Consider the following 22,781-nt stretch of genomic DNA (forward strand, 5'->3'; position numbering starts at 1 on the left):
AAAGCTCTCAGAGAGCTCTCAAAAGCGGACATAGGAGCTCTCAGGGGGCTCCGTGCGAGTTCGTTTGAAGTTCAAATGAAGCTTATGACCAATTTTTTAGAGCTCCCCGGGAGTTCCCCGTGCTGTGTGGGTACGTACGTTTTATTGCATTTTATTGCATTATGGCTACATTGTTACATTGCAATATTGCTGCAGTCTTGCATTTTCATATTGCTGCGTAGTTGCATTGCAATATTGCTGCCCAGTGAGAAATGATTCGTCGATCGATGTCGAAACGATGTCGAATCGACGTCAATTTGACGGTATCGATGTCGATTCGACATCGTTTTGACATCGATCAACGAATCATTTCTCACTGGGTGCAATGTTGCATTGAAATATTGCTGAAGGCGGACATTCTAATGTTGCTGCAATGATGCAATCTTTCAAAACAATGTCTCTGCAACGTTGCTGCAATATTTCCGTGCTGTATGGGACAGTTGCAAAGCAGCTTTTTCTGCTGAACTCGGCCAATGAAACGGTTCCGAGCGGGATAATTTCAGTGCGTTTCGGAGCGCGCCTCGAGCGAGTCGCAGCGAGATCGGCCAATTGCGCGTCTCACTTGACGTCGCCGAACACCCGATTGGTCGACTCGACTGGAGCCTCGTTCAGTGTCACGGTCAAAAAGCTTTGCGATGAGTCGCGCAAGCCCGTCTGAACGGAGCGTAATGGGCAGACTTTTTCCATTGGCCGAGGAACCGTGTCACGTGTCCGTGGCAATCGCCTCGTCGAGCTTTGCGTCGCTCGTAGCGGATCTCGCGACACCATCCGACCCGATACAGTCCGTCGCGGCGATTCTCGTTTGAGGAGCTCGTACTATCTCGCCGTCGAAACGACGCCGCGGGAAGCTGTCGGCGCGACTGGCCAAAGGATTCGCACGAGAAACGCGCGGCCGTGGCCGTGTCATGGGCCACCGAGAAGCGAGGCCTGTTGCTACGCCAGCTTCGTGACTCATCGCGCGAGCGATCGACCCACTTGTCACCGTTGCCTGTGACAAGTGCGTACACGCGCGCGCCAGGTGACAGCGATCTATCTCTCTCTCTCTTCCTCTCACGAGTCTCGTCGCCTTCGACGCGATCGGCGTGTTTCCGATCGCGAGCCCTCGTCATCGGCGCCGTGTCGCGGAGAAGCACCGAGGAGCGATCGTTACGTCCTAACTGGTTAGTTCAGTTTGATGTTATTTACGCTGGCGGTTAGAACCGCAGGCAGTCGCGTGGCCTCAACTTGGAGTTCGCGTTCAGGCGCGAACGAGCGTATCGATCGCGAGGATATTTGTGTCGCTTTCGCGTAATCGGATTTGTCTAATCTAGCTGGTAGCGTCGGCCGACAGCCCGGAGATGGACGCCGGATTCTCGTCGTATCACAACGGCGGCCCCACGCGGGAGCAGGACTTCGGCAGGTTGTCCCAATCGATTGGCACCTCGATACTCAAGATATCGCAAAATGGTAGGTTCCCCGGTCACTGGAACTGTGACTCGGTACTCATTCCGATGGTTTGCTCGCAGTGTCTTCCATGCAGAAGATGGTCAATCAGCTGGGCAGCTCCACCGATTCTCAGGAACTCAGGAATCAGCTGTGAGTGATGATATTCAATTCCCTAGCCGCTGACTCATCCGACACGATTTAACTCGTGATCTAATCGCGCGTTTATACGTCACCGTTAATTGGGCTTAATAACGTCTAGTATTACAACATGCTTCCAAAATCAATCACAACTATTCCTCTGAAGAATTACTGTAATTGGCCAACCTCTTGACTACGAATTAAACCCGACCAATGTCCGTTTCTTATGCCCGTTTCTGCCAACGCAGTTTGACTTTAATCTCGGTTCAACTTGCTTTGTATCCTTTTCTAGTTTCACGAATAATGCACATTTCTACCAATGCAGACTAACTTCACCTCGGGTTAACTTATTTTTTATCTCCTAGTTTTGGCAATTGGAAACAGATAAAAACTTAGTGATATAGGGATTAAAATTAATCCACATCGGTAGAAATGGGTATGAGAAAAAGATAAGTGATTTACGAAAGGAGACTTTGCTTATTGTCACCAGTAATGATTAAAAATTAAGACGAGAAACTTGTAGTCAACCCAACTGGCTAGTTATTTAATTAGTTTATTACACAACGATCCTTTTTACTTATTAACCTACATTGTTCATAACTGCGTTGTTGTTGTTGATGTGCAGTATCACTCGAAAAGGACCCAAAAGAATAGGGTCGAAACGTTGTGTGTAATAAACTAATTAAATAACTAGCCAGTTGGGTTGACTGTAAGTTTCCCGTCTCAATAAGTAATTTAAACTGGGATTAAAGTTAATCTGCATTGGTAGAAACGGGCATTATACCAAAATGTCATTTAATCTCAATTTCTTTTCCATCTTTTTTCAACTCTCAGAACTGGAAAAAGGTGAAAAGAAAGTTAAACCGAGATCAAAATTAGTCCGCATTGGTAGAAATGGACACAAGGGTGTTGTGTAGCAACGCTCAATGACTGAGAGGAGGAATTAAATCTTGTAAGAGTATCTCCCGATAAACAGAGAAGAGAGTTTCATGTAATCGTTTTGCAGGCATCAGATACAGCACTACACGCAGCAGCTGGCGAAGGACACCAGCGTTCACCTCCGAGATTTGGCCATGCTGGCGAATAACTCGGGCTCCACGAGCCCTGGCGAGCAGAGGCAGCGGAAAATGCAAAGGGAGCGCCTTCAAGACGAATTTACCAGCGCGCTGAACTCTTTTCAAGTAAATATCGGTGTTGGTGCATTTCAATATCCGACATGTTATCGTTAACTGCTATTCGATTTAGGCCGTGCAAAGACTAGCTGCCTCCAAGGAGAAGGAAATGGTTAGGAGGGCTAAGGCTAGTGCAGGTATCGCGCCATTCGGAGAGAAGAAGCAGGATACGCTCATCGAGCTGCAAGATAGCAGAACGTATGGGAGCGATCATGCGAAGCAGCAGCAGGACCAGCTGCAGGAGCAGATGAATTTACGAATGCTGGAAGAGCAGGAAGCTAGTATAAAACAGTTGGAGGTGAGTTCTTCGAGATTGACGACGATACATGTGCGTCAATTTTACATACGTAATTGAGGAGTTTGGTGGAAGAGCGACTTAATTTTAAGTTTTTGTCAAAATTTTATTCAAAGCTTTAAAATTGAAAACTTACTTATTGACCCAATTATAAGAGTCCAAACACATACCCCATACAGCACAGGTAGATTCTGAGTATATACGCGGTATATCGCAAACGTAGATTGTGTATATTCCATTAATATTCAAAATACGTACCACAATATTTTGAGAATGTACGGAGGATGTTTCTATGTCTGTCCTAGAAGCCTACTCAGTATATACTGAGAATATTTCTTGGTATATCATGAGTATATTAATAAAATATGTTGATCACATATACATGTATAATTGCCTGGTCAGGTTTTCCTTATCAAGACCTCATGACTTGCCCCTTGTTACACCTTATAATTTCTAATAAAAGGGTAATGAGGTATCAGTAGGCTTCCTATTAAAAATATTTAACTTTCTAACTTAATTTTTAAAGTGCGTTAAATTATGTAATCATCGAAAGTATATTCAGGTCATTGAAGTTTATCCATGATCCAGAAAACAAACTGTCATATCAGATCGGCTCGCCTTTTAACTAATACAGAATGATTTTTACTTACGAGAAAGGCTAACGCGCGGTCGCCACGTCGCGGCAGTGAGTGGTTACTATTACTACATGTTCTGAAAATATACGAGAATATGCGAAAAATAATATACTACTAAAAATGTTATAGGGATGATCTCACTATGTTAAATACAGTACAAATAATAAGGATAACGTCGACAATTAACTGGCACAATGTATTTCGTTTAGAACATACAACGTTTCGACCAGTAATACTGGTCCTTATCAAGTATTAAAAAAAATTCCTTAACCCATTAGATGTGACAGCAAAAAATGGGTAACATTGGTAATAATATAAGAATACATGGAGGAACGAATCACTCTGCACAGTAACACATATGGAGTAGATATAAAATATTTTAAAAAGACGTCAATTGTTGTGAAAGGTCGGTAGAAGACTTTTTTTTTTAATACTTGATAAGGACCAGTATTACTGGTCGAAACGTTGTATGTTCTAAACGAAATACATTGTGCCAGTTAATTGTCGACGTTATCCTTATTATTTGTTCTTTATTTACTGGCGATCCATCTCTTCAAGTTTTTGTTAAATACAGTACGTTTTACAGTATAGTATAATATACTGTAAAAGATGTTCTGAAAACATCCTGGAAATATACAAAAACTGATATACTACAGAAGATATAGAGATATTCTCAGTATATTATGTACAGTACGTACATTCATAGTATGAGTATAGAATATTTGTATAATATCATGTGCTGTCTGGGACTTTATTGATCTGTTGAATACAATTATAAAGCTTTTAGCTTGGCTCTTGTATAAACAACTTGAGTCGAATCAAGTCGTTCTTCCACCGTGAACTCCTCAATTGTACCGTGTACGATATGTAATTATTTATTGGTTTTGCAGAGTAACATTAACGATATCAACCAGATATTCAAGGATCTTGGAGCTTTGGTATACGATCAGGGAGAAGTGATTGATTCTATAGAAGCATCGGTCGAGAGAACCGAGGTGTCTGTCAACGAAGGCGTGTCTCAAGTGAGGCAAGCGAGCATGTACCAGACCAAGTTGCGCAAGAAGAAGTGTATTCTCATAGTGATCGCGGTAGTCATATTGTCGATTTTGATTGGTATCATAGTTTGGCAAAGTAAGTAAAGAAGAAAAAGAGAGGGAAAACGTAAGGTGCATATATGCCAGAGTGTACAGCACAGTATGTGTAGTGCTACAAAAGACGGCGGCCCGTAAACGATTGCAGAATTGCGGGTCGGTAAGATTTCTAGTGACGTTTCTGTCCAGTCTCGATTGTTTCAAAACCACGCAAAGGGCTAGCGTTGTCGTAGAGATGTGAGAGAGTGGAGAAACGCGCTGAATCTTGCGAATTCAATCCATCTAATTGTGATAATCGTAGGTGCGAGCTCTGATTTGCGAATAACATTCTCAACGGCATGTCTAGGGGGGAGAGAGATTGCCGCAGTCCATTTGTACGTTTCAATACTCATAAACTATCAGCGTATAACGATCAACCATATATAATATATACATGCATATATAATTTAGATAACGCGATTATGTATAACAGAGCTAAATACGTATGAACGTGCGCGTGTGCTGTGTAGGATGCTTGTATATGGTAAAGTAACGGAGGTCCTTGTTATCTGCAATGCAACTGTATGTGCCTGTAAAATATCTTAAGAGACTATTCCTAACGGAAACTTGGAGGCGAATGTCTGAGAGAGCATCGTAGTACTTTAAAGATACGTAAAGGGATTGATATAAGTTAATGTATTATATTTAGTTTAGGGATGTCGATTTTTGTTTTAAACAATATACAATAAACAGTATGTATACATAAAAAGACTGGCAAGAGCAAGCTTCGGCTCTAATTATTCTTACCATACAAATCTCGAAATATATACAATTGATAGAGAAAATTTACGCTTTTGATGGAGGCGCTTGGGCGTGTATACATATACATATACAGGGTGTCCTGAAATTCGCGAATCAAAATAGCATAGCAAGAAAGTCGTCGAAAAAATAAATTAAAAAGTTATTTGCCATTTTTCGTTCCGAGCAGTAGTTTTTTTTTAGATAAAAAGGTTCAAAAAAGGCCAATCGTACATTACAATTGAACGGAAACCTGTCCGTGAGTCGCGCGTCGATAGTGTTGGTGCATTAACACTATCGACGCGCGACTCACGGACAGGTTTCCATTCAACCGTAATGTATGATTGGCCTGTTTTGAACCTTTTTATCTAAAAAAACTACTGCTCGGAACGAAAAACGGTAAATAACTTTAATTTATTTTTTTTACGACTTTCTTGCTATGGTATTTTGATTCGCGAATTTCAGGACACCCTGTATATACAGGATGATTCAGGACCTCACCGACAAACTTTGAGGAACGATAGGTCTGCAGAAAGAATAATTTTTTGTCGAGCAACCCAGGCGCTACGCGACCGCGAAGGTCCTAGGTGACATTTATTACAATTGTGAAATGAATTTATCTACGTAGGCCCGACTTGACCGCCCATTGATTCTTTTCTCCGGGGACATGTGAAGAGTGTCGTGTATACCACACCAGTCACCGCTGCTTTCGACCGAATTCAAGAAAGACCTCGAATATTCGATAGAGTCCGACAATCGATGTTACAATGATGTATTGAATGCAATCGGGGTTCAGGGTAGACACTTTGAACACCTTCTGTAAAGCAAGTGTACTTGAAATAAATAAATTATTTATTTTAGAATTGTAATAAATGTCGGTCGCGTAGCGCCTAAACGACGCGTCAGAGGACATGGGTTGCTCGATAAAAAAATCATCTTTTCTACGAGACCTGTCGTTCCTCAAAGTTTGTCGGTGAGGTCCTGAACCACCCTGTATATATCTACATTAAGAGTCTAACTTGTATATAATTTTATATAAAAATATTTATTTATATAAACTTTCAAGTTATTAACAACCACATAAGAATTATATGTAAATTACAAGTATATACATACACAAGTATGTATATATATTAGCGTATATTTTCCTGAATAAGTTTCCTTGAAGCCAATTTTCGAAATGTGCATATTTCAATTTATGTAATACGCCGATAACAAATTTTGTAAAATGTAATATAAATGTATACAGTAAACGCTTCAGGTATCAGTGCTTCGAGTTCGACCTCTTCCAACAAACGAGGAAGTTCTAAAATCCACAATAATGAAATGGCGATATGATCGTCGATTTTGCATTTCCTTCACTTAATTCCAGTAATAAAGCGTTGCGAGAGACAAGGAAAGCGCTCTCTAGAAACAACGTAATTAAAAGTGAGCGTGAGCGTTACTTGTCGCAATGAGTTTCAAAGATCCTGTTGAACACCGGCTGTATTTGCTCCAGCATATCCGAGGCCAACATTCCCCTTTGTCGTATCTTGAAGGCCGACGCGTTGCATTCCCGGATCAGTCTCGACGCGGCGTAGCACGCCACTATCGAGGGCGACAGGGCGCACTCGCTGGTTCCCGAGGAGATGGCCCACCACCAGAATACCGCCAACGAGCCGGACAAGAGGTCTCCCTGGCCGCCGCACCTTCTCCCGGAGCCAGCCAATCCACACGACACGGTCTCGGCGCCCTTGTGACCGTCCACGATCACGTCCTTCGCTCCCTTGTGCAGAATTATCACGTTCTTCCCGAAAGCCTCCGCTACGTGTTTGACGTCGGAAACCTTGACTATCGAAGCAGGCGGGACAGACCTGTCCAGGACCGCTTTGACCAAACGACTGAACTCCATCGCGTTAGGCGTCAGGATGACTCCAGGGTAGTCCTTGACGATCTCCGGCTTCTGGCAGACCAGGAACAGACCGTCCGCGTCGATAACCAGCGGCTTCCTCGCCTCTCGGCAGATCGTTATCAGCTCGACGATGATCTTGAATGTCCCCTCGTCCCTGCCGAGCCCGGGCCCGATCAGGATGACGTGCAGACGATCGAGCCAGGGTTTTATCTGCTTTATTGCGTCCTGCTGGTCCAGGACCGGGTGGACTATCGGCTCAGGACTGAACGACTTGATGGGGACGCTGGCGTCCTTGGCGCAAAACACGTGAACGAGATCGGCCCCGGTTCTCAGCGCGCTCATAGCCGCGAAGTACGGTGCCCCCGTGTACTCTGCGCTGCCGCCGAAGATCCCGATTCTGCCGTCTTGACCCTTGTACTTGCTGTTGATCAAACTCGGCACGACCTTCCGTATTCCCTTCAACATACGCTCGTCCGTGGACGACGACGCGGACATCGTGGGCACTGACGCAAATCTAACGTGTCGCCTGCAGAGAAAATTACTGATAACAAGTGCCATCCTCGAGTCGCGAGGGAGAACCCCTCTTAAAGCGTATTGGCGTACATACATCGTCCCAAGAAATTAACTACAAGTCTCTCACGAGGAAAAAGCGATATGAAAATCTTACAGCTCAAATTGTCTACGCTCCACGAGCGTCGCTTATCTCGGTCTGCAATAACAACTGACAAAATTATTCCCCGGCGCCGCCTCGCGCGATAAAAGGTGTCGAGCAAGAGGCACGAATGTTGCCGAGTGAAAATACACTCGTCGCTCTTGCGCCGTTACAACTGCTTTGATATCTCGCGTCGGAACGAGTCCGTTCTCTAGTCGTTAACGCCATAACTTACGAATAATTTCCCCGTCACGGGAAGGACAGCGGTGGACAATGCGAGGCACAAGCGTAGCTGGCAACGATCTCGCGTATCGTGGTCCGCTTATCAGCCAATTAGCATACTGGTGATTTGCGCTACCGAAAAGTTGGCGAGTCAGACGCGAGGATGCCGGCGCTACTTCAAGATGTAATACGTTCTGCGCACATGATATTACATTATTATTGTACAATATATGTTGCAATAATGATATTTCGTAAACGTAATATGTGAGATAGCTGGAAAGGTCGCAACTGACGAACGAGAAGCTACGTCTTTCCTGTCGGAGAAAAATATCTGCGGAAGTCTCGCTGCGATCGGGTCTCGAATCGATTCCACTGCAAAGCGGAGGGATGGTGTCCGAGCGATTTGCATTCGCGTGATCGTGGCTTCTTCGCGGGAAAGAGAGACGCCGATCAAGAGAAGCACAGCGATGTCTCCGACTTGCATAAATTTCGGCTCTTTTGATTATTTGTGTCTTCAACCTGTTGACGCTCTAGGTTCTTCGACGGCAAATCGTCCGCCATGTACCGCCGCTTATTCGAGTCATTCGAGTAGTCTTTCCTGCTTTTTTTTTGCCGGAATTTACAAACAGCCTTCAAAGGTCGCGTATCCTCGCGTCGAGAACAGTCGAGAAGTCAGTTCCGACTTCCCTGAAGCGAGAGGGACGCCTTAAGGCCTGTGTCCACGGTGCTAGAACTTGATCCAAGCTCTAGTTCCGAGAAATGCGTAGCCAATCAACTTGCAGCTTTTATGGAATAGCTGCGAGTTGATTGGCCACACGTTTCTCGGGACTAGAACTTTGGACACAGGCCTTTAGGCAGTCAAGCCCGCACTTTAGGAACGCGAATCGACGATTACCGACCGCTCCGAGCTCGACCAATCGAGCGCCGCCGGTCTCCGTCCACCTCGCTCCGATTGGTCGAACCTAACCTCCAATTCTCGACGCTGCGCCGACACGGGTCCTTTTCGTCGAGCACGTCGCCGCGTTCGTGTCTATCGGTAGCTGGTGGCATCCGACGGGGTATTCCTTGGTAAAATGAGTCTCGGCAAGGTACGTGCTTCCGCAGGCCATTCCGCTTCGATTCGACGCGGCCCCCGAAGTTTCGACCAGCGCGCAAAATGTCCAGCGTGGACGTTTCTCAAGCTTTAATACGCGACAGATTTCTTTCCCCCCCTTGGTCGCACGTGCTCCGCATTTGTGCCGACGATTCCGTCAAGCCTCGCGATCCTCGTTACGAGTTAACGGTCTCACCCTTGACTGCTCTTTCAGATGCTGACGACAAACGCGAAGATAATCAAGAGCAGCGGGGCCGAGCCCGACCAGTTCGAGGTTAGCGTTTCCCAGGCGCTCCTCGAGCTGGAGATGAACAGCGACCTCAAGTCGCAGCTGAGGGAGCTCTACATCACGAAGGCGAAGGAGATCGAGACGAACAACAAGAAGGTGAGGTTTCGTTTCCCGCACCCCGTTCTCTCGTCTCTCTTCGATGTGCCTTTGTGTCAAGATTTTTAGCTCCCTCCTCCCCCCCTCCCCCTTCCCCGAAGTTTCCTACATTTTTTCCTTTACTTCAAATTGAAATACTCTCGAGACGGATTGTCGCTTTCGTGCTCCTTTACGCGCGATCCTCAATTCTCCGCTTAACTTCTTATAGAAGCGAAATGAGCAAATATATAAATTTACACGTACGAGATAGAAATCAGAATCGAACGTAAAACTTAGAGCTACGAATCAACTGCTCTTGCATAAAGCGTGCCACAAATTATCCTGAATTTCTTGCATTGAAATTCTTTCGTTTTTTTTTTCTTAAGACGCTCTTCTTCCGAACCTTCTTTTATCAATAGAAGCGCCTCTAAAGGCCTGTGTCCACGATGCTAGAAGCTGGTCCAAGTTCTTGTTTCGAGAAACGTGTAGCCAATCAACCTGCGGCTATTTCATAAAGCTGTAGGTTAATTGGCCACATATTTCTCGGCACTAGAACTTGGACCAAGTTCTAGCATCGTGAACAGAGGCCTTTGAAGGCTTGTAGTCAATTAGATGGCTTATGAGCTACGTTTAGTGGCTTTGTACTCTGTCATTTTCGACGACGATTGCTGACTCAGGTGCGTTGCTGAACCGTTAACTATTTAACTAAATCCTATTAATTAATTTATTCATTTATTAACCTACATTGTATTTAATAACCTACATTGTTCATAATTGCGTTGATGTTGTTGATTTGCAGTATCACTCGAAAAGGACCCAAAATAATAGGGTCGAAACGTTGTGTAATAAACTAATTTAACAACTAGCCAGTTGGGTTGACTATAAGTTTCCCATCTCGAGCTTTGTTTTTGCCTTGTATATCTCTGCACACAGATAATTGATTTTAACGTAAAGAATTATTTAACGCCAGTAATTGATTAACCAATGTAGAAAATTGCACGACGACCTATGGCTGGCAAATTCTAATTAAAGAAATTCATTGCGAAAAATATTACCTCAGCCAGGGTTTGAGCCTGGACCTCCCTACACTCTAGGCCTCGGGTGGTCTCAACCAGTTCGACCACCGAGACCTAGAGTGTAGGGAGGTCCAGGTTCAAACCCTGGCTGAGGTAATATTTTTCGCAATGAATTTCTTTAATTAGAATTTGCCAGCCATGGGTCGTCGTGCAATTTTCTACATTGGTTAATTGATTTTACTGAAGATATTATTTATATCTTGCTATATAAAATATTACAGTGCATTAATTAGATTCAGATAATAATTAGGGATAGACAAAAATTATTCGATTTAACATCGATGCTCTTTATTGATACGTAGAGGTGTGACATTAGGATGTTATTTTTTTGCATCTTTTGCGTTTTGTTTTTCCGGATTTTGCGTTATTTTGATAATGTTTTTGATAATGCCGTGGTCGGAGGTGGGCAGGGCTTCAATAAAACGACTTAGGCCCGGCTTTACCAACGTCGCTTAACTTTAAACTTACAATTAGTTTAATTCGTTCTTTGTCTCTTTCCAACTGTTGCTTTAGAAAAAGGCAAAGAACGAATTAGGCTAAGCTTAAAGCTAAACAACGTTGGTGAAACCGGACCTTAATGTTTTGATACAACAATTTACGACATTTATTAAGGCTAAACGTATGTTAAAAAATGTAACATAAGACATAACATATTAAAATAGCATGGAACAAATTACATATTATTTTCAGGCTACAAAAGCAATAATATGTCTTAAAAAAAGTAAACAATACTAGTCTTAGGCATAAAATCTCTTTGGTTTAGATACAACATTGACGTTAGAAAAATTGGGCATAGATCTCTTTGGTTTAGGATACAACATTGACGTTAGAAAAATTGGGCATAAATCTCTTTGGTTTCGGATACAACATTGACGTTAGAAAAGTTTACTAAGGAAAATTGCGATTTTTGACGTTATTGGACGCTATTTTGCGTGTTGAGGGTCATTTTGCGTTTTAAAAACGTGTTAAAACAAAATCGGGGACTCCAAAATGTAAAGAAATTGCATTAAAAACATGCCTGGGGCATTTTGCGATATTTTGTGTATAAAGATAATCGAAATGTCGCACCTCTATTGATACGACACGAACCGAATTATTGCGCCGCAGCGTTCCTTGAGGAAACTGCATTGTGACAGAGTACCTTTTGTTTCTCACAGTCAATCATTATATACGTACCCATGCCGAAGCTGAAGACCTTCCAGAAGATTCAGACGCGGCTGGTGCGCGAACTGGAGAAGAAGTTCTCCGGGAAGCACGTGATGTTCATTGGCGAGCGTAAAATCTTGCCCAAGCCGACGAGGAAAACGCGAACCAAGAACAAGCAGAAACGCCCGAGGAGGTAAGAAACCAGAGGAAGTAAAAGTAACACTTTGAATTTCACGACAAATTGAACGATTGCGTTTACGATTTGTGTTCCATTAATGGGACCGTCAGCGGAGTCTCGCGTGTAATATGCGCGCTTTTAATTTTACACGACACGTTTTCTTCCAGCCGCACTCTGACTTCGGTCTACGACGCGATATTGGAGGATTTGGTGTATCCTGTGGAAATCGTTGGCAAGCGTATCAGAGTCAAGCTCGACGGGTCGCAGCTTATCAAAGTTCATCTTGATAAAAATGAGCAGACGAACATCGAGCACAAGGTATAATTACATTATCTCGCACGGAGTGTCGCTTCTTGTGTATTACGTGGCAATAAGTGATGTAAAACTTGATAATACCTTCCAGGTCGACACCTTTGCTTCAGTGTACAAGCAGCTGACTGGACGGGACGTCACGTTCGAATTTCCTGAATCCTATGTATGATGAATGTAGGAGAAATAAAAGTATTTTAATCTACGTTTTAATCTAGTCGCGCATCGCACTTTTCGTCTGCCGTTTCGTTCATTAGTTGGGTTGTTATAGAAATGTTCTGCGATGCCATCGTCGGAGATAGAACACGACGTGTAGAAACCTCCGTAAAATTTATTTACAGAGGAACCAAGTGGCGTCCTTCGGTTTACGCCAATCGATTGAATTTCAAGTTTTAAATAGACTTCTAAGCCGTGTTAAGAAGGTGGGTAACTTGTAATGGCTCTCGCAGACAAACGCGACACGCGATTATCCAACGGGCGCAGTCTTTGTGGGAAAACTACGCTTTTCTAGAAAATCTGCACATTGGTAAATCGCGTTGTCGCGCTGGTCTGCAAGAGCCATGACAAAATAGGAAGGGTTTATCCGGACAAGCTTGCACAGGTGCATAAGCGTATGCATAAATTGATTTGCCCATTTCCTTATGCATTTATGGTCCTATCAGATTCCCTGTGCGTGCGTTTACGCGCTGTGCAATTCTCGCAAGACAGAATGTCGAATTGAATGTTCGAGCTCGAAAGTTTGCGTGTCAAGTGATTTCACCACTTCTGGTTAATTTTTGCAAAATTTAATTTTCAAGTTACATTTTTATGTACACGGGTGTTTGTAAACCTATGGATTCACACATGATTAGCAAACCCTATTCCAATTTTAGAGAATAATCTTTTATAAATAACTTTTTGTTCTCTCTTTCTTTGCTTTCTATATTTAAAACGGGATAAATATGTGTGTTTTCAATCATTGGAGAAAAGGACAAAGATTAGATACAGAGACCGTGGTGCAACCCTTACGGAAAAAACACTCAAGTTTTGAGTGTTAACACTCGATTGTCCGAATTTACTCTCAAATTTGGGCATAAACACCCAGATTTAGGTATTTACACAATTTGCACTCAAATTTGAGTATAAAAGGACAATCGAACGTTAATTAACACTCAAGACTTGGTGTTTTTTCCGCAAGGAAAGTCCCAAGCCTTAAGCTTTAAGAAATTGACCAATCACGGTCAAGTATGAGTAGATATACTGTGATTAGTTTCTTAAGGCTTAGAGTTTAAATTAACTAACAAAAATTGCATTTGACAAAAAAAAGACACCTATAAAATTCACTACGCGGAGTAAAGTGTAGGAAGTGCACGAACAGATCCGTCGTAAGAGATGGTCGGTATTGCCGGTATCGCTGACATGACAATTCAAGCGACATGGCGTTCACGTTGTGGACACTCTTCGAGGCAACTCTGTTGTGCTTGAACGCGATCTGCATCTTGAACGAGGAAAGATTTCTCGCCAAAGGTAACAACTGAGCACGCGTTTGTTATCTCTATTTACTTCAATTCGCTTCGACTGTTCCTTCAAGTGCGAAAGTCACTAGTGTTGTAGGTTATAATTTTCAAAATTCCGAAACAACTCTTTCCTGCCCCCTTCCGAAAGATTGACAGCATCGTTACGTTTGATCAGAAATTCTTCAGGGTCGCCAGCAAAAATTAGCGACATCAAAGTTTTGGTTGACCATATCTGGCAATTTTAATGGTTTGGTATCGCGACGTTTCGACCATGGGTCTTGGTCCTTTTCAAGCGATCGTAACTGATACAAAATAAATTTTACAAATTAGTAAAGTCATCACATCTGAGATAATAAGTTGGCGGTTATATAAATTGTGTGTCATCTGTGGTAGTCGTGTACATAGAATCACATGTATTATGGTGGTGTTGAGAGCGTTACGTTTGTCGTTAGTGTTGAATAACTTTTTGTTTTTTCATTTTACAGTCGGCTGGGCGTCGTGGCAGAATGTACAAGGATTCGGGGAACCACCAACGGCCAAGTCACAAATGTTGAACCTCATCAAGTCGATACGAACTGTGATGAGGGGTAAGTGTCGCGAGAGACTGACGACCCGTGCTCACCCTCGCATCTTCTTTTCTACAATAACGCTTTAACTTTCAGTTCCTCTGATATTCTTCAATGTTCTGACGTTGATCATAAAGCTGGTGCTCGGCTGACAGGGAAGAGATACACGAATGTACGAGTGGAATGCGTCGGTGTGCAGGTCCAAGTTGTTGAAAATGTGTGTGTGTGCGAGGAGACCTAGTAAATTATTTTTACCTTCGCAATCGGTTTTTACCTTGTGCATAATTTCTTTTTCCGCACTTCAGGACGCACGAATGGATTTGAGTGAATTTCTGTATGAAATGAGCAATGTATAATATATGTATCTTTTTCACGTTTTAGCTTAATTATAACAACATCCTGTGATGCAAGCGTGAAAAACGCAAGTCGATCAACCTGGCGCTTCGTTCAATTTAACTGAGATCACTAAATTTATCCCTCTTCCTCGCGTTGTATTCCCCAGTGCTGATGACTGTGACTACTCATGAGGGGGGGGGGGGGGTTTCTTGGGACAATTGTGGTGAGGTTTCACGTCCTTCCACGCCAGTCTTTTTAGGGGGAATTTAATACTTCACGGCCACTGAGCTCTGAAGCCGCTGCGTAAGGGAAATTGACCTAATCAAACGAGACGTCGCCTCTCTCTCCCCTAGAGAGCCTTGAGTCATCACTTCCTCTCGAAGATACTATTATATTTGTCGTACGACAAAAAAGCTATTAGAAATATGTTTTTATTGAAAATTAAAAATTTTACGTTTTTTGTTAATATTTCGAAAACTATTGATTTTAAAAGTGGAGCAATTGTGGATTCTAATGGAGCACTTCGGGAGCAATCGTTTGAGCTAGGTTTTATAAGAAAATATGAACTCCCAGCGCCAACTTAATTCCGGTAATTATTTATCCATTAGATACCACAGAGTGGAATTTTCGAATTCTATAGGTTCTTACCTGCAGATCATTGTCGATTGTGCATGTGCGATTTTAGGTATCTACCTACTTTTAGGTTGTCTACCGACTCACGAGAGGCCACTAGGATCAGTAAATTACTTCACGATTCGCAACTCTGCATCATAGATGGGACTAGATAGCGTCGTGCTAACACGATTCCATTTTTTATTATTAATTTCTTTCCAAATGAAAAGTTAGACATTGAGGTCCCTTTGTTCTCGGCTAAACAAATTATATTTGCAATATTCTCAGAAAGCCGTCGATAGCAATTTGCATTACTTTTATCAATTTTTAATTCTAAAAATATATACATAAGATTAAATGTTAAGTGATCAGTAAATATATTACTTATCGTTACACATTTAATATTATTACTAATTATCAAATATAATACACTTAAAATAATTAGGTGTTCATAAATCAATAACTTTTTGTTTATATTAAAATATTAAAATGTACATAAATCTCACAATTGCATTTTAGATATGGCAATAAGATGAAAAAATGAGTTTAATAATATTGCCTCTCGTTTCTAGCTCCAAGCAAATGGTTTAAAATTCAATTGAATTAAAATTTCTGCTCCTTCCCAGTGAGAAATGATTTGTCGATCGATGTCGAAACAATCGTCGAATCGACATCGACACCATCGAGTTGATGTCGATTCGACATCATTTCGACGTTGATCGACGAATCATTTCTCACTGGGTTACGTGTACCAGCAACTTTCGACGAGCTCGCGAGGAAAGCTCTGTCTCTAATTTTCTTTTTCCTTTAATCGCTCATTAGTCAGAAACTATTCGGCCAATTTTTTTTCACCGTTCTGTCGCCATTTACGCGTCGCGAAAGGACTAAGAAACCGGTTTAAAAGGATATACGTCTTGCGTAATCCTTCGCGGGCGAGTTAGGCATTTGCGCCTAGCAGCTGGAGGCGATCGGTAGTCCAGGCCGTATCCGAGCTTCCGCTCATTTCCATTTCAATTATTCCTTCTCGGATCATTTAAATCGTAAATCGTCTGGTCAACGGCCAGCGTCGTAAATAAATCGTCGCGGAAGATCGCCGGCCGCGGCCGGCGCTTTCCTCCTCGCGGATTTACGAACGATGCAGCGACGCTCGGGGAAGACGCTCCATGATTTTTCCCCAACTTTCTCCCCTTCCTCGGCTTTCTCGGGATGAAAGAAGCGCCTCGCCAGGCCCAATCAATGACTGTTACACCGTGTGTCCGTACGTGCGTGTTTCGCCGTGTGCGAAAGCACGTGAGGACTTGTTAGCATTATTAAACGTGACTTGCGCGAACCACGCTCGCACAATCGTTGCAACAGTTCACTACATTTCCTTCATGTTCTATCTTTTCCTTTTCTTTTTTTTTGTTGCCGTGTCTCGATCACGCTGCCGTCACCTGAGACTTTTCACGATGAGGAAAACCGCAAATCGTAATTTCTTCTAGCGCTTTTCTAGAGACTTCTAGCTCTTTTCTAGAGAGAGGCAGCTTTTTAGCTGACGTACAAGTCGTTTTTACAATTGTCGCGAGACTGGAAATTTTGTGTAATAGCGTTAGTACGTCCTGTCGATTTTTAAATGTAAAATCTATTGATTTTATTTAAAATGTATAATAATCCCTGGTAGCACAATGTATTGGCGCAATATTGAAAAATAATGTAAATCTAGTATTCCCAATATTGATCCAATATTGTAAGATGGGTGCCTTCTCTTATTTAGCCAGTATGTTTATTTAGCAATATTGGTCTAATATTGTATCAATATTAAATCAATATTGTAAGATGGGCGCCTTCTCTCAATTTAGCCAATATGTTTATTTAGCAATTTTGATCTAATATTGTATCAATATTAGACCAATATTCTTATGACGTTAATTGTTAAATATTGGCTTTACGTTGGACAATATAATTTCTAATATAATTAACATTGGATCAATGTTTAACCAATGTACTGTGCTACTAGGGATACTTTATTGATCTCGCATAGGATTGTAAGATCCTCCATTGATTCTGTTCAGAAAGTTACGTTTATCTCTTTATAAAGTGGGCAATCAACCGAACGAAATTCTATTTGTTCAAAAATCGCATTTATTCATCACGTGGTTATGGAATTCTTAACATCTACTTCTACCAATCTGTCTATAATATCGAGTTGATCCACAAGCGGATTTTTGTCTAGTTGACACTGGCATGTTATCTTTAAATCTGCACTAATTAATTAATATTAATAATATCATCTATTCCATAAAAGCTGCAAGCTGGTTGTCCACACATTTTTCGGAACTAGGACTTGGACCAAATTCTAGTATCGTGGACCCAGGCCATTCACCTTTAACCCTTCACCTATTTCCAATTCTATTGGTGGAAATGTAAATCAACTTTAATCTCACTTGATACCAATGTAGGTCTACGAATTAGAAAAAAAAGATAAAGAGTAAATTGAACTTTCAGATTAAAGTTAGTCTACATTGGTAGAAACGGACATAAGTAAGCCAGAGTTACAATCGTCCGCTCGGCGTTATCGCTCGGAGGATTTACGAACGTGAGGAGAGCGCCGATGATCCTGCGTGAGGTAACATAACGGCACGGTCGTTTTTACGCCAATCCCCCCAGCGGCGCGCGAGATGCAACGTCGATGACGGTTGTGCAAGCGTCTCTCGTCCAATTTTACCGTACATCGCAATGTGTTCGCCGCTGAAACGGTCCGACCGTCCCGGTCCGTTCGATTCAGGACACGCGCGCGCCGATTCACCGCGTACTCCTCGCTTACAATTAGCTCCTCCGCTCACGCGGCAGAGGAGACGCTTGCGAAACCTCCCTTCGGGGAGATTCCTCACGAGCAGAAGAAATCGCGCGATGGGACCGTGAGACCGGCGTGGACGTAATTAGCATGATTTCGGGAGTCGACGTTTGTAAAAACCTGTGTTCACGATGCTAGAACTTGATCCGAGTTCCAATCCCGAGAATGCAATGTTAGGAGCCGGCTAGACCCGGTTTCTCTTTCTCTCCCCGCAAGCGATTCTCGTTGTCGCTGTGAGATAACCGGAAGCTAATCTGAAAGACGGTAACCGCACGAGCATTAAGGCCCGTATCCACGTTGCTAGAAGTTGGCCCAGGTTCTAGTTTTGAGAAATGTAGTCAACTTGCAGCTATTCCATAAGAGCTGTCCCATACAGCACAAACTTCCAAGGGACGTCCTCAGAACATCTTTAGGACGTCCTTAGGACGTAGAATGTCCTAAAGACGTCCTAAAGATGTTCTGAGGACGTCCCTTGGAAGTTTGTGCTGTATGGGTAGGTTAATTGGCTACACATTTCTCGAAACTAGAACTTTGCACGCATTATTCTATGAAGAAGTTCGTAGCTCCCGAATGATTCAAAGATAGGTGTTTACAATTATTTTCTATGCTATTCCCGTGTCTCTCTCTTCCTCTCCTTCGTATCTCGCCGGATGAAATCACTCATTGTCAGTCGACAGGAACAACACGTCGCGTCAGATTGATTTATCGCGAATTGCAGCATCCAATTAAGATTCGCGCAATTTAACGATGCGTAATCTGACGCAATTCTGCGTCGCAGTGTTACGAAAAAAAAAACAAGGCGAAGACAAACGGGAGGAGGGGATGAGAGCAATACGTCGGTGGTGTCCTCACGATTCTTTCCTCAGACCGACGCACCGCCAGGGTGGTCTATTGTTTAGCAATATGCGTGTATTCCGCACGAGGCCCTCCCTGCCAAAGGTCCCCGTGCAGAAACGGGGACCGGCGAAAGTGCGTGGGGGAGGACCGGCAGCCATTGTGCGTTCGGTCCATTATATTTTGCGCGGCTCGACAAATGATCTCCTTCCCATAATTGGAAACAGCAACATTGTTAGTAGCGTTGGTACATCGTGCACTTCCTCCCTCGGCGCTCCTCTCCTTTTCGCACGGATCTTCCTAGGGTTCTTTCTTTTCTTTTCTCTTCCATCGATCAGTGACGCTTTTGGAACTTTTGGTCTACTCCGAAACTCTTTCGGCGAGGCTCGAAAAGCTCCCGCCTTCTTCGACAACGTCAAGTGCCAAGTTAAATTTATTTCCGAGCGTATTTCACCGCGTAAGGACCTGGGCAGAAAGATTGTCGTAACCGTTTACGATTCTGTCGTAAGACTTAAATCCATGTCGGAAGTCAACGCACAAAGAATTGTAGATGTATATCGCATTTATCGCATCTCAAGGCGACGTACGTTTACGACAATTCTTTGTGCGTTGACTGTTGACGTTTCCCTTATGAAAAAATACACTCAATCATACATTGACGGTCCGAAATAACCATCAAATTGAGTGTAAACCTTCATGAAACACTCGATTATGAAGGTTTACACTCAATTTGATGATTATTTCGGACCGTCAACGTATGATTGAGTGTATTTTTTCATAAGGGTTACTTAATTCTTACGACAGAATCGTAAACGATTACGACAATCTTTTCGCTCAGGCCCTATAAGGGCCCTGCTATTATATTGTCGTACGACAAAGTTTTCAAGCGTATTGATTGGTTGCAGAATAGAACATTTCTAGAGACTCGAGGACTTTTCTATTCCGCAGCCAATCGACATGCTTGAAAAATTTCTGTCGTGCGGCAAATGTACACACAGAAAAATATATAGATACTACCTGCAAGTAAATATTATTTGTTCCAAGTATTTGATAAGTTTATATATCCGCAAATCTATCATAATGTCGTCGCAAGTGTTATATTTACTCAAAACATATTCTGGTTCTTAGTAAGTCTAGTACTTGAAACAAGAATACATAGAATTATTTGAAGCAAAACGATTTTGTTTCTTCTGATTTTATTGAAAGAAGCATACGGAATTCTTCAATAAGTTTTATAATTTTCTTCAAAGAAGAATAAATTCTTTCTTCGAGTATAAAATGGCAAGCTTTTCTAAGACTAGTAACAAGTTTATCTTAAAACTATTATTAAGAAAATATTCTTTGTTGAAGCAAACTATTACTTAAACGGAATAAAATAAACTGAGTAATTACTTTTCTTGACTGTACAATAATATTTTTCTGTGTGTAATAGTAGCCTAACGATGTAATCGCAACAAAACATATTCGTTAATAATATATTATACATTCATTGTGGAGATAACGTCGAATGAACAGCGGATTGCATATGTTCCATTTTTCCAGAGTCCTTATCGGTTTTAATGGTGTAGCTTCTGAAGAGATAGCTTATCATTGTTAGGGAAACAAGTCTTATCTGTTTTTATACTGAACAGTAGTAAGTGAAAGGCCTCGTTCATCTAGATTGGTAATTAATAATTGATTCACATTAGAAACATTTATACCTAGATTCAATTCCCGAACATCTTTTTACACACTATTCTACCTGCACTTATATAAATTATTTTCTTAATATTAAAACTACCGATAACCCACTTTCTGGCTGTATGCTAAAGGTAAGAAAGCATATATATATATATATATATATATATATATATATATAAAACTACCGATAACTTATATATTTCTACTTTTTAAATACTATATTTTTGACAAAAGAGTTGAAGGGAGAAAATTAATTGACCAGTTGAATCATTTGCATAGTGCGATAACAGTCACGGTAATGTATGTCACACGGAGAGAATTTTTTTTAATTTATCCTGAAAATTATGTAATCGTGGGACAACAAGGCATTTCGAAGAATTTTATGGAAAGTTTTTGACATTTTATCATACATTTCACTAGTGCGTGTGTGTGTGTGTGTGTGTGTGTGTGCGTGCGCGCGCGCGTGTGTGTGTGTGTGTAATTATACTTAGTATACATTTTACTGAAAAATTGTATGATAAAATTTCGAATAATTCTCATAAAGTTCTTCAAAATGCCATGTTGTCTCACGATTACATGATTTTTAGGATAAATTTGAAGAGAAAATTCTCCGTGCACATAAAATATTACGAATCAGTCAGTTTGACCGGCTAGTTCCGACATTAATTTAAGTGCGTTGCTTCTCGTTTAATTTATGCCACCGACTTTGAATTACTTTTTAAAGATCACGTTCGCCGAACGCGTGTTACCGTAATTAAGTACCGTAATTATCGTAAATTAAGAAGAAACCAGCCTGCTTCTTTTTTTAAATAGTCCAATTTTTGTCGCGGCAGTAGCGCAATTAATTTCGCTGGACCGCTTTGACTTGCCCCCGCGACAAAAGAGGCGAAAGGCGGGCGCGATAGTCGAGGATACCGCAAGCGTTGCACGCGCGATCGAAGCGATTCTTTTACGCTTTGTATAACTGGAGCGTGTATCATATCGCGCCGCGCACATATTTCTCTCCTTTCGCACGTCGCGACGCGCAGCGAGCGTCTCTCTTGCAAAATTCCACGGCTCTCACACCGCACGTGCTTGTACCATGCCATGCCATGCCATGCCATGAGCGCCTCCTCTCCATCCTCACCGCCCGCGATCTCACCGTTACCCCCTGACGCGAAACCGCGCGGCACTTTCCCTGCACCTCGTGGACGTCGCGGGTAACGCACGCGGTAAGGTCTTTCGGGACCAGATAGCCTGGCTCTGATACCACGCTTTCCTCCGTCTCCCACGGAACCATTTTTAATAGGCACTTTGTAGTGGAGTCATCACCGTGTCTCCGCGCGCCTCGCGCCGTCACGAAAGCGCCTCGCGCCGCTACGCCGACTTCATGCGCGACGCTTCTCCTCGTACGAATAGTCGCGTTGTTATCCAATGTAGGAAATTAATAATCGACACAACTGGCGCATTCTAATTAAAGAAATTTCTCGCGAAAAGTATGACCTCCGCCGGGGTTTGAAACTGGAAACCACCCTACACTCCCAGACAGCATACGATATCCTACGGATGTCCTGGGAACATTCTTAAGACATGAGGACGTCCAGAGGATGTCTTTAAAACGTCTTCAGGAGATCTGTGCTGTCTGGGCTCTAGGCGGGCGTCTCATCCTAGCGGAAAAAAATTCTATGAATAACTACAAAAAATTTACTTGAAATAGAAATTTGTAGAAATTTTTATATCTTCGTTGAAATATTAATTTTTTTTGTAAAAATATTTGCGAAATATGTACCGCAAATTACAATGTTCTCAAATCAAGAAATTATTTCATGAAAATGTACAATTTTGTAAAAATTAGTACAAATCTTTACTAGTTTAAAAAAAATTGAGAAACAACAACATCTTAAGGAATTAAAACATCTGCTTACTTGTAGAATATTACAAA

General features: G+C 42.2%; 4 protein-coding genes across 7 annotated transcripts; 3 read left to right on the forward strand and 1 right to left on the reverse strand.

The window, feature by feature from the left end:
- The first annotated feature begins 754 nt into the window (after positions 1 to 754).
- On the forward strand, positions 755 to 5,654 carry LOC105558922 (syntaxin-7). Its single transcript, XM_012006860.1, has 6 exons — positions 755 to 1,199; positions 1,350 to 1,485; positions 1,545 to 1,614; positions 2,609 to 2,783; positions 2,848 to 3,072; positions 4,595 to 5,654. The coding sequence occupies exons 2-6, from the start codon at positions 1,377 to 1,379 to the stop codon at positions 4,841 to 4,843; spliced, it is 828 nt and encodes a 275-aa protein (XP_011862250.1). The 5' UTR covers positions 755 to 1,199; positions 1,350 to 1,376; the 3' UTR covers positions 4,844 to 5,654.
- A 944-nt stretch (positions 5,655 to 6,598) lies between these two features.
- LOC105558925 (ATP-dependent (S)-NAD(P)H-hydrate dehydratase) lies at positions 6,599 to 9,063 on the reverse strand. 4 transcript variants are annotated; one of them, XM_012006864.1, is made up of 2 exons: positions 8,631 to 9,063; positions 6,599 to 8,531 (listed from the first exon to the last, which is right to left on the reverse strand). In XM_012006864.1, exon 2 carries the CDS (start codon positions 8,070 to 8,072, stop codon positions 7,014 to 7,016), a length of 1,059 nt encoding a protein of 352 aa, XP_011862254.1. In that variant the 5' UTR covers positions 8,073 to 8,531; positions 8,631 to 9,063; the 3' UTR covers positions 6,599 to 7,013. The 4 variants fall into 4 exon arrangements, with proteins under 4 accessions (XP_011862254.1, XP_011862253.1, XP_011862255.1 ...); XM_012006863.1 differs by having other exon boundaries at positions 6,599 to 8,172; positions 8,351 to 9,063; XM_012006865.1 differs by having other exon boundaries at positions 6,599 to 7,989; positions 8,071 to 9,062.
- Positions 9,064 to 9,301: 238 nt separating this feature from the next.
- Positions 9,302 to 12,708, forward strand: LOC105558924 (40S ribosomal protein S7). The gene is made up of 5 exons (XM_012006862.1): positions 9,302 to 9,425; positions 9,645 to 9,815; positions 12,028 to 12,209; positions 12,362 to 12,512; positions 12,598 to 12,708. Exons 1-5 carry the CDS (start codon positions 9,411 to 9,413, stop codon positions 12,673 to 12,675), a joined length of 597 nt encoding a protein of 198 aa, XP_011862252.1. The 5' UTR covers positions 9,302 to 9,410; the 3' UTR covers positions 12,676 to 12,708.
- A 1,164-nt stretch (positions 12,709 to 13,872) lies between these two features.
- LOC105558923 (immediate early response 3-interacting protein 1) lies at positions 13,873 to 14,999 on the forward strand. The gene is made up of 3 exons (XM_012006861.1): positions 13,873 to 14,009; positions 14,485 to 14,586; positions 14,662 to 14,999. Exons 1-3 carry the CDS (start codon positions 13,919 to 13,921, stop codon positions 14,715 to 14,717), a joined length of 249 nt encoding a protein of 82 aa, XP_011862251.1. The 5' UTR covers positions 13,873 to 13,918; the 3' UTR covers positions 14,718 to 14,999.
- Positions 15,000 to 22,781: the final 7,782 nt, after the last annotated feature.

Source organism: Vollenhovia emeryi, unplaced genomic scaffold, assembly GCF_000949405.1.
Source record: "Vollenhovia emeryi isolate VEMERY1.0 unplaced genomic scaffold, V.emery_V1.0 DF939304.1, whole genome shotgun sequence".
NCBI lineage: Eukaryota > Metazoa > Arthropoda > Insecta > Hymenoptera > Formicidae > Vollenhovia > Vollenhovia emeryi.